General features: G+C 57.2%; 1 protein-coding gene across 1 annotated transcript; it reads right to left on the bottom strand.

The window, feature by feature from the left end:
• Positions 1-617: 617 nt before the first annotated feature.
• On the bottom strand, positions 618-8,875 carry KAT8 (lysine acetyltransferase 8). The gene is made up of 11 exons (XM_077820547.1): positions 8,665-8,875; positions 7,728-7,802; positions 7,109-7,284; positions 6,871-6,924; positions 6,596-6,760; positions 6,263-6,352; positions 5,729-5,869; positions 5,228-5,321; positions 4,783-4,933; positions 4,288-4,442; positions 618-2,107 (listed from the first exon to the last, which is right to left on the bottom strand). Exons 1-11 carry the CDS (start codon positions 8,873-8,875, stop codon positions 2,043-2,045), a joined length of 1,377 nt encoding a protein of 458 aa, XP_077676673.1. The 3' UTR covers positions 618-2,042.
• Positions 8,876-10,960: the final 2,085 nt, after the last annotated feature.

The raw sequence follows: 10,960 nt of genomic DNA on the forward strand, positions 1-10,960 counted from the left end.
CCAGAGCTGGGCCTAGAACCCATGAATCCAAGCTCCCAGCCCCGCTTCCCACCCAGAGCTGGGGCTAGAACCCAGGTGTCCAGACACCCAGAACTCAGTTATAGGAGCCCTGCCCCACAAAGCAAAGGATGGGCCAAATCTGGCTAAAGCTTGTTTGCTGGCCAAGAGGTTGGGTGTTGGGAACAGTTAATCCAGGGCTGGGCAGTGCTAATACACTCGGTGAATCCGGGTTGGACGCGCTCCAAGGAACCTGCTGGCAGGGTCAGGGAGAGGCGCCTCAGTGGGGAGGCACCTGCACTGAGCAGGCTGGGTGTGGGGAGGTTTTAACTCTTAGGGGAGTGGCTGGGACAGAGATAGGGAGGCTGAATACAGCCCGGAATTAATTTCTGTTTGGCCTCCCTCACTGCCAGGATCCCTTCAAGCCTGTGCTTCCCACCTGCCTGGATCCCTAGCCCAGCCTGTGTGCCCCAGTGCTAGGATCCCTCCCTGATCCCCCTCCAAGCTTGTTCTCCCCACACTGTGCACCTGCCAGGATTCCCCACCCCAGGGCAATCCTGCTAAACTGTGCACCATACCCTGTGTGTGACCATTCCCAGGCAGACTTCCTGACAGACATGGGTTGTTCACACTTTTCCTTTTTATTTATGAAAAATACACTTCTTAAAACAGAAAAAAATACACCTGTAGGCAGCGAGTAAGAGTGCAGGGAAGCTGTGGGGACTGGCTTGGGGGCTGTCGGCGCCAACCGTTCCCCCACGCTCCAGCCTCCCGGCAGCAACGCTTACTTGCACCTCCAGCTGGTGGCGCCAGCCTCAGAATTGGAGGAGTGCGAGATTGGTGCTGAGGGAAGAGGCCTGAGACAGTATCCTCTGTGTATCCTTAGACTGGGGTGTCCCAGCCCTGGGAGAATCCCATACACATCTGCCCCATGCAGAGCTTGGCTTTGTGGGGGTGGGGGTTCAAGAACTGACTTGAGACCAGCCAAACTCAGCAGACATTCCTCCAGTCCCTTGTGGGGATCCCAGGATCTCTGGAATGGGAGATCAGGGAGGGATCCCAGCAGTGGAGGAGAGGGGACAAGAGAACTGGGACAGAGATGCCAGTAGCAGGAGGGGCAGGTGGGCACTGGATGGTGAAGGGAATCCTGGCCTAAGGAGTGCAGGCCAAAGGGGCACGTCGGGGGGAAGAACCCCAGCAGCAGGGTGGCAGCTGGGGCGTGAAAGGTTCCGGAAGGGACCCAGCTGAGATCCTAGTGGGGAGATACCCACATCAAGGAGGCCTAGCAGAAGGGGCATCGTCATGGCCAGAGTGGGCTTTGCCTGCAGCAGCTGGGGCACATCGGTGGCATATGTGTGTGGGTTGGTAAGTCAGGGCTATGGCATTCTGCTCCCCCCCTCCCCGAGACCCCGGCTCAGGGCAGGAGGTGCACGGTGGCAGAGCTAAATGTACGTTAGAAGGGACTCTCACAGTGCCCCTGCCCTGTTCCAGCCTCCTGGTGCAGCTGTCCCAGTACCTTCCCCCAGTGCCGCTTCCCTATCTTGCAAGCCCAGGGGATCAACTGGACAGGGAGTGTTTGCCCAGCAGAGAACACGCAGTGCCATCCTGCCATTAGCAGCCCTGGGCATCTCTTCCCCCTCCCCTGCCAGCTGAGTACCTCCTCCTGCCCCAGACTCAACTGCTGGCTGCCCAGCAGCCCACACCCCAGACAAATTAGCCAGTCCACCGAGGTGATATTGACCAGGGTGCAGCACGCAACTGACTAGCAGGGCAGCAGACACTGGCAGTGGTGCGAGGAACCCCCTTTACTAGTGCTGTTCGGGAGGGCAAAGCTCAGCCGTGGGCCTATTCTGCCATGCAACGCTCAAGGGAAATGAGATGCGACAGGACAGGACACCAGCCCTGCTCAATCGCCACTGGCCTAATGAACAACGTCCAGCCCTTCCAGCTGGTTGTTTGCTCCGGTGCTCTGTGGTCAGGCGGGGTGCAGACCAGATCCTCATGTGACTGAGGGGTCATTTGGACTCCTGTGTCCCACCGTTCCTTCACTTCTTGGAGATCTTGGCCTGCTTGTGTTTAGGGGGTGCCCACTTGAGACAGATGGAATCCACTGAGGAGGGAAAAAGCGGAGGGGGTGAGTTTGCCAGAATCTATGAACATCCCCACCCTCCATTGCTTTCAGGCCAGAAGGGCCCGTCCGATCTCCACTCAAGCACCAGCCAGCAACTCTCAGCCTGTTACCCACTCCTGTGTCAAACCCAGCAACTAAAGCACCCTCAAGAAAAGCCCCTAGTGTGGACTGGAAGCCATTAAGGAACAGACATTTCACCATTGCCCTAGGGAGTTTATGGAGGGGATGGCATGACACTGCCTGCATGTAGCCGATCCGCAACTGCTACCAGCAAATATCCCCAATGGCCAGTGACAGGACACTACATGGGGAGGTCTCTGAGTTACTACAGATAATTCTTTCTGCCTGGTGGGTCTCACTCACATGCTCAGGATCTAAGGGATCATCATATTTGGGGTCGGGAAGGAATTTCCCCCCAGGTCAGATTGGCAGAGACCTGGGGTTTTTCACCTTCCTCTGCAGCTTGGGGCACAGGTCACTTGCTGGTTTAAACTAGTGTCAATGGTGGATTCTCTGTCACTTGAAATCTTTAAATCCCGATTTGAAGACTTCCGTAACTCAACCAGAGGTTAGGGAGCTATTATAGGAGCGGGTGGGCGAGGTTCTGTGGTCTGCGATTTGCAGGTCAGACTAGATCAGGATGGTCCATTCTCAGTGTAAGTTGGTTCCAAAAGTTCATATCTGCACTGTTAAAAACTGGTTCCTTATTTCAAATTGGAATGTGTCTGGTTTTAACTTGCAGCCCTTGGTTCTTGTTCTGCCTTTCTCCACTAGATTAACGAGCCTGTAAGCACCCGGCATTTTCTCCCCAGGGAGGTACTTTTACACCAGGATCAAATCACCGCTCGGTCTTCTTTCGATAAGCTAAAGAGATCACGCTCCTTACGCCTCTCACTTTCTCCAGCCCTCCATTCTTTTTTGGCTCTTTAAAGGCTGCTACAGGGAAGTGGTGGACTCTCATTAAGGCTGCTGTATCAATGCACTTCAAGTAGAGGTTTATTCCAGTGATTTTATAAAGAACCCCAAAAAATATTCTCTATACAAACCCTCAGCCAGTTACCACAGGGAAGCAAACTGCACCCGTGGGAAAGCAGTCGATGTTAGAACACAGTGGAAGCACGCACCCAGATCTGAGCTCTGCGGTGAGGCAGCTGGGTAACAGCAACACTGCAGGGGCATGGTTCACCCGGCACTGAAATGCAGCCATCTCTGGTGTGGCAGCTGTTTAACAGCCGCTCCACAACTCTTCAATGGCATTAGGGGATTCCAGGATAATCAGTGTCTCTTGTCCAGTTTCCAAGCAAAATTCATCCTCTTCTTCCTCCTTCAATCCCACTTTGTCATTTCAAGCCCAGAGGTAGCTGGGTGAGCTGTGCAGCGTTGCTGTTAGCCAGCAAGTCCCACCCCAGAGTGGTCGCACTTCAGTAAAGGGTGTGCGATCCCTGCATTTGCAGCCGGTGAAGAGCTTGGAGCTTTCCCTGGGAGAGAGGGAAGTGGAGAGCTGGCTTGCTGAGAGTGCCGTTTTCCCAGCCTCTGGTTACATAACCCGATGTGCCTGTCACCTGCCCTTGGGAAAACAATGTTCTGCTTCAAGAAAAGCCCGAAACCTGAACGCAGCCAAGGAATGTTCAGTGGGGTGTGTATACCCTGGCCTCTAACAGGGCTGCATTGTGTTTGGGCTTAAGGACTGGTTTGTGTGGAGATGAGTATGAACTTATGAGATTCTTTAGAATCATAGAATCTCAGTGTTGGAAGGAACTTTAGGAGGTCATCCAACCCCCTGCTCAAAGCAGGACCAATCCCCAATTTTTGCCCCAGATCCCTAAGTTGCCCCCTCAAGGATTGAGCTCACAACCCTGGGTTTAATGCTGCTTTGCTGCTCTCTGGGCCACCGCACGCAGAGTAGAAACATGCCAGGGACCTCAACAGCCTTTCCAAAGGGGGCAATGTTCCCTCCAGGGGAAAAAGCCCTATGTCCCATTCCCCACCCCCAAGAGCCAGCCAGTCCCCCCCAAGCTTAGGGCCGCATCAGAGCTGGTGCCCCCTACTGGGGGAAAGCTCCTTGTCCCACTCCCCAGCCAGTCGCCCACCCTCGGGTGGGATCAGAGCCAGCGCCCCCCAGAGGGGAGAGGCCCCATGTCCCATTCCCCACCCAGTACCTGTGATGGGAGGCTTCTTGTACTGGGCGCTCTTCAGATGCTCTTCCACCAGCTTGGGCGTGACGCAGATGACATGTTGCCCCTTCCAATACTTCACCATGTTGAGGGACTGCAGCGTGCTGATGATGTCGTTCTGAGTGATGCTGGTCATCTGGCTGCACAAGAAAGGGGGGGCAGAGGCGTCGGCAGCAGCTGTGGTACCAGGGTGGGGCTGAGTGCTAACAGGGAGGGCTGGTTCAAGGCTTGGATGGGAGAACACAACTGCGGGTGTGGGGCTCAGTCAGGGGTACGAGCCCCTTGCAGGCAGAGCGGGCCCCAGTGCAGCGCTAGGGGGCGCTGTACTGCGCTGCAGAGAGTGGGGCGGGGTTCAGCAGGGGGCGCTCTCCCCGCTCAGTCAGGGCTGGCCCCAATGCAGCACTAAAGGGCTCAACGGGGCGTGCTCTCCAATCCGAGTCCCTGGTGCAGTCTGCCCCCCTGCCCCGCTCCCTCGCTCACCTGAGGTCTTTGATGGACAGGGTCCCTCGGAAGTCCCTCAGGATCTCCAGCAGCACCCAGGACCAGTAGCTCCGGTAGCTCAGCTTGCCCAGGTCCGAGAGGGGCTTCTCTGGGGAGCCCACTGTGCTTTCCAGCTTAGACAGCTCGTAGCCTATGGGCATGGAGAAGGGGGTGGGGAGAGATCAGAGCCCCCAGCCTTGGCATGCAGGGACCCTACCCCATTCCCCTCCAGGAACTGTGTGAGTGCAATGAGGTTGGGGGGAGAGGGGTGTCTCAGGACAGAAATCATCCTCACCCTGTGCTTCTGGGATCTCCTATAGGGGGCAGCAGGGAGTTCACTTCCTGGCTGCCCAAAAGGGAAGCCAGTTACTCCCATTCGAGAACGTACCAACTCATTGCACACATGGCCGACAGCACAACAAAGGCAGACACCAGGGCTACTCACTGAAAGCGATGAGAAACTTGCCATAGCCCCGTCTTTGGTAGGGGGGCAAGGTGAGGATACAGGCCACGTTGTTCCCGTCTGGAGACTCCTTCTCCTGAGCACAAAGAATGCACAGACACAGGGTTACCGCAGAGCCACAACGGAGCTCCTAGGAGTGGGGGAGGACAGGGCAGCGTACCGAGGTGGAGAGGGGCTGGGCACAGACTGGCACAGGAGGGGGAAAACAGTTTTCCACATCTGGGCTCAGAGATGACTCAGATCTGTCCAAAATCGCTGCAGAATGGGGGAGGACTGGTGCAAACTGACAAAAGGTTGTTCCGATTCCCAATCCGCTTGACTCCCATCCCAGAACTGGGGATAGAACCCAGGAGTCCTGGCTCCCAGCCCCCCTGCTCTAACCCACTAGACCCCACTTCCCTCCCAGAGCTGGGGAAAGAAAACAGGAAGAACCCAGCTCCCATGCTCTATGCTGGCCTCTCAGCATGGGCTCCAGGCTGTTACCTTGGAGAAATAGCCGACGATGTGGGCGCCCTGCCTGTCGACCTCGGTGAGGATGTAGAAGACAAAGGGCTCAACATCAAAGTAGAGGGTCTTGTGGTCTAGGAAGAGCTTGGCCAGGAGACACAGGTTCTGGCAGTAAATCTGAGCACGGACGAGAAAAGCAATCATCAGACAGCACAGGACTTGCCCAGCTTGGGGCACCAAGGACAAACAGTGAGCCACAGGGAAGGAGTGGGAGCCCAGAACGGGGGAGCCCTGGGGAGCAGACCGCTGGGGATGATCCTGTCCTGGGTGGGATGGGTTCAGGTGGGCCCTGCCGGAGAGACTGCATCTCTGCTGGGGAACCGAATGTCAGGGGTGCTCCTGCCCCGGGTGGGGACAGGCTAGACAGGCCCAGATGGGGAGTTCTGATCTATAGCCCTGCAGCCTTTGTTTGGACAGACGTACTGGGTTCCTCGGAGAAGGACAAAGGTCCCGTGGTAGCAGGGAATTCCCCAGTGGCCACACATGGGACGGCCAGCAGCACTGCCTCACCTTGTGATCTTTGCCATCCACTTCATAGACAGAGATGTTGTTCTTCCTGTAGATCTCCTTCCCCGGGGGCTGCCTCCACTGGCACTGGCCCTGAGATGGAGAAACTCTCAGACGCTGGCCAAGCCAACACAGTGCTGCCGGTGCCCCTCAGTCCCCACACACAGCCCCCTGCTATGCCAGCCCTGGGTTAGTTCCCCCACCCAAACCCTGCCCCCACTCTCCCCAGCCCTCGGCTGCCCCTCTCCCCGAACAGATACACCATTGCCCCTCAACTCCGGCCCACAGCCCTGGGCTCCCCCCCTCCGACAATACTGCGACTTGGTCCTTACTTACTAGGTGGTACCTGTAGCTCTTCTCGAACTTCATGTATTTCAGGCAGTACTCGCAGATCCACAGTTTGGGCTGCTTCCCATAATCCTCCGGGAAGGGTGAGAAATACCAGGCGTCGATCTCATAGTGGCCGATGTGGATCTTATCTACGTATTTCACCTTGGTGATCTGGGATTGGGGAGAGGGAGGGAGGACACTCCAGGTTAGTGATCAGAGCAAGGAGCCAGGGTCCTGTCCATTTAGATGCCAGGCCATGCCATTGCCCCAGGGGCACTCACCGCCTCATGCTCCTTCTCCAGGGCAGCTGTGGTAGGATCCATCTCTGCATACGTCTGTGGGAAAACAGCAGAATATCAGGTAACTTCTATGCTGTAGCACAGACTTTAGTTGAATCCTCACTGAATCTTCCACCCCTAGCACTGCACAGGGTCCAGGACTGACTGCAAGAGGAGAGCACTCCTTACTGAGCCCCCCCAACCCCGATCCCTGCCACACAGCACCCCCTGATGTACTTACCTTCTGAACATGGTTGATCTCGTCATGTTTGCGCTTCTGGTTGCGGGTGATCTTACGCTCGGGTTGCTCTGACAGCTCGTTCATGTACTGGTCTGTGTTTTTCTGCACCGCATCTTTGACTGTCTTGGTGAGGGCCAGCCGGTTCTTATCTACCCACTCATCCAGACGCCGGTTGACTGTGGTTAGGGTTGGGCAAGGGGACAGGATGGAACCTTGAACAAGTCTATCCAGCCTCACGGTGCAGAGTGACTTTTTCACCACGTCCCCAAACACTCAACAGCTGGTCACTGGAACCAAGCAGTCCTGACCCCCAGGTGTTTTAGCCCTCTGGAAACCACACCCCTCCCAAAGCCAGGCAGCGTAGACATACCCTTAGATCTCAGATGCTACAGAAGAAAATCCTGCAACGGGGAGTTCTGCAGGCTAATTCTCCTTCAATTTGGGGGTATGGGTGAGAGACTCATTTTAAAGGTGAAAATGAGGCAGTTACTGAACATAAACTACGGTGGGAAAGGAATTAACACCGCCACAATCCTAGGCACTACCGTAGTGCGCCTAATAAATAGCCACCTACATTAAGCCCTCCCCCCAGGAACAGAAAACTCAGGGCTGAACTCACATCCGACATAGTGCACGTAGTATTCCTCCCGAGCCTCCTGCTCGTTGAGTCGTGACTGGATGACCTCGGCCGAGTCTGCAAGGCAATCACCAGGTTAGCGCCAGCCTAGGTGCTTGTGGAGAGCAGGAACCGGTTAGGCGCAATGATGTATGTCCTTGAAAATGATAACCCCGTTCCGCTGAAGGGTAACCAAGCACTCTACTCAGGGCATGCCCCCCTGGCGGGGGGAAGAGCATTCTTAGTGCGGAACAAGAGCGTCCACCCATGGAGCTAGTAGGGAATAATTGCTGCGCTTTAAATTTACACTCTGGCTTATTTTGCAATAGCTTCCCCATGAAATCTCTGTGCAGGCATGCCCTAAATCTCACGACTGCTTGAAACAGGGGACGCTTAATATCCGTTTATACAGGTGTAGTGAAACAGGGGTGGGCTGGGACATATTGCGAGGGGAAGGCCTTATGCCAGGTCCTGTGGGCACATGGCTGGGTACAGGGGCAGGGGAGGTCTGATGGCCGGTGGCCCTGGGGAACAGAGAGATCAGCGAGAAGTATCACAAGAGGGGCAGGTCTCTCACCCCAGGTCCCCTCTGTGCACCAGCACAGGGATGGGGAGAGCTAGAGGATGGCGGGGGAGGGCTGGAGGGGCTCACAGCAGGGGCCATGGAGTGGTGCTGAGGGGAGGGGGGACAGGGCGAGGGTCGGGGTTTGGGGGGATTGTGAGGGGCAGGGTTTGGGGGGGGGGACTGCGAGGGGCGGGGTCGGGGGGGTCCGGAGGGGCGGGGCCTGGGGGGGTCGCGCCGCGGGGGGGGGGGAATCGCGAGGGGCGGGGTCGGGGGGGGTCGCGGGGGGGGGAATCGTGAAGGGGGATCGGGGGGGCCGCGGGGGGGGGAATCGCGAGGGGCGGGGTCGGGGGGGGGGCCGCGGGGCGGGTCTCTCACGCCATGTCCCGTCCGCCCGCCGGCACAGGTAGGTCTCCCCGATCTCCACGGTGACCTCGGCCTCGCGGAGCGGCCCCGGGCTCGGGGGCCGGGGCCTGGGCCGGGCCGCTCCGCGCCCGTCGGCCTCCCGCTCCTCCTCGCCGCCCGCCCCGCGCAGCGGGTCCAGCCCGGGGGGGCTCCCGCCACCTGCCCCGCCCTGCTCCGCCGCCATGACAGGCCGGAACTGCGTCACCGGAAGTGACTTGGGACAACAAACCGCCCCCCCCCGCAGCCTGCGCGTGGCGGGCGCCCGGAGGTGACGTTTCGCCCGCATCACGTGACCGCGGCCGCCGAGGGGAGAGCGAAGGGCCTGGGAGGCGCCCTAGTATCCCATCATGCCCCGCGTCCCCGCCGCCGTATCCCTGCGGCCCCCAGTTTCCCAGCATGCACCGCGCCCCATCCCTCGCCCCCGTGTCCCTGCGTACACCGCGCCCCACCCCCCAATATCCCTACGTCCCCCAGTATCCCAGCATGCACCTTTCCTCCTCGCCCCATCTCCGTGCGCCCCAGTTTCCCAGTGTTCACCGCCCCCCCGCCCCCCCAGGGGTTGCCAACTTTCTAATCCCACAAAATTGAACCCCCGCGGCCCCGCCCCCACTCACTGCATTCCCCCCCCTCGGTGGCTCGCTCTCCCTCCCCGGGCTGGGGCAGGGGGTTGGGGTGCGGGCGGGGGTGCGGGCTCCGGGGTGGGGCCGGAAATGGGGGGCTGAGGGGGCACAGGGTGGGGGCACAGGCCTACCTGCGGCCACTCCTGTCAGCAGTGCAAGGAGGGGGCTAAGGCAGGCTTCCCGCGTGTCCGGGCCCTGCGGACCGGGCTGCGCCCTGGAAGCAGCCAGCAGGTTCAGCTCTTAGGGGGAGGCGCGGCAGGCGGCTTTGTGCCACGCAGCTCTCGCCCGCAGGCACCCCCCCTTCCCCCCAGATCCCACTGGCCATGGTTCCCGGCCCACAGGAGCGTGGAGCCGGTGCTCGGGGCGGGGGCAGCGCGCAGAGCCCCGCGGCCGCCCCCCCAGCCTAGGCGCCAGACCTGCTGGCTGCTTCCTGGGTGCAGCATGCTGCTCGGACAGGTAGGGACTCGCCTGCCTTAGCTCCAGAGCACCTCCGTGCTGACCAGAGCCGCCAGGGTCCCTTTTCGACTGGGTGTTCCAGTCGAAAACTGGACACCTGGTCACCCTAGTATCTCAGCATGAATTGCTCCTTGTCCCAGTGCCCCTCCGTGTCCCAGCATGCACCACTCCCCATTGCCCAGCCTGTGCCCCTCCCTGTCACCCCATCCCCCTGCATAGAACCCAGGAGTCCTAGCTCTCCTCCCACCCTGCTCTAACCCACTCGACCCCACTCCTCTCCCAGAGCTGGGATAGAGAACCGAGAAGTCCTGATTCCCAGCCTCCTGTGCTGCAACCCTCTTCCCGTTCCAAAGTGCCTATAAAACACACTCCCAATCCGATAAGGATTTTGAAATATATATGATTTATTGAGGTTTTACGTCAATGAAAACGTTATCAGTTAATCAGGAGTACAGTCAACACAAGACAATCACAGATAGGGAGGAGAGAATCTAGGACAGGACACAATAAAACTTTATTCCAACATAATGACTCAAGTACGTGTATAAAATTGTTGGCTTCTATCCATGGACCAGCAAACAGTATATCAGAACTAGTTACAGTGAATCTTTTATATTACCGTAAGCATAGTCTTTAGGCCTTTGATTTGTGTTGCCAACAGCTATGGGTATAGTTTGGCCAATGACGAGAACATCTGTTTGGATTACATTTAAATTCACAAAACTAAAACCCACAAGGCTGAAATTCACAAAACAGAATTAGGATGATCCAAGGCTATAGCCCAGTATTCCTAGAATAAACAATATGATCCTTTACTATGTGACCACTCGACAATGGCCCACTTGAGCATAGCACTCGGCCAGACAACACCGGACTGTACGTAACACTAGCGATGTGCATCTTTTTTCCATCATAGCCTCAGATGCAAGGAGGTAGTAATTTGAGTCACTGTCTATTGACCCTAAATAACATCATAATTCATCCATATAGTGTACTGAATGCCCTCTAGTGGTAGGTCTATTTACAGTACTAATACTTCTATCGTGCTTATAAATATTAACTAATAAAAACTCAGGTCAGTAGTGTTATTACCTATTTAAGAGTGGGGAAACTGAGAGCGAGGAAATTACTTGTCCCCTAATGGTCAGCAGGAGAGATAGCAATAGAACCCAGGTGTCCTGACTCCCAGTCCT

This window comes from Eretmochelys imbricata, chromosome 6, assembly GCF_965152235.1.
Source record: "Eretmochelys imbricata isolate rEreImb1 chromosome 6, rEreImb1.hap1, whole genome shotgun sequence".
In the NCBI taxonomy this organism is placed as follows: Eukaryota; Metazoa; Chordata; order Testudines; family Cheloniidae; genus Eretmochelys; species Eretmochelys imbricata.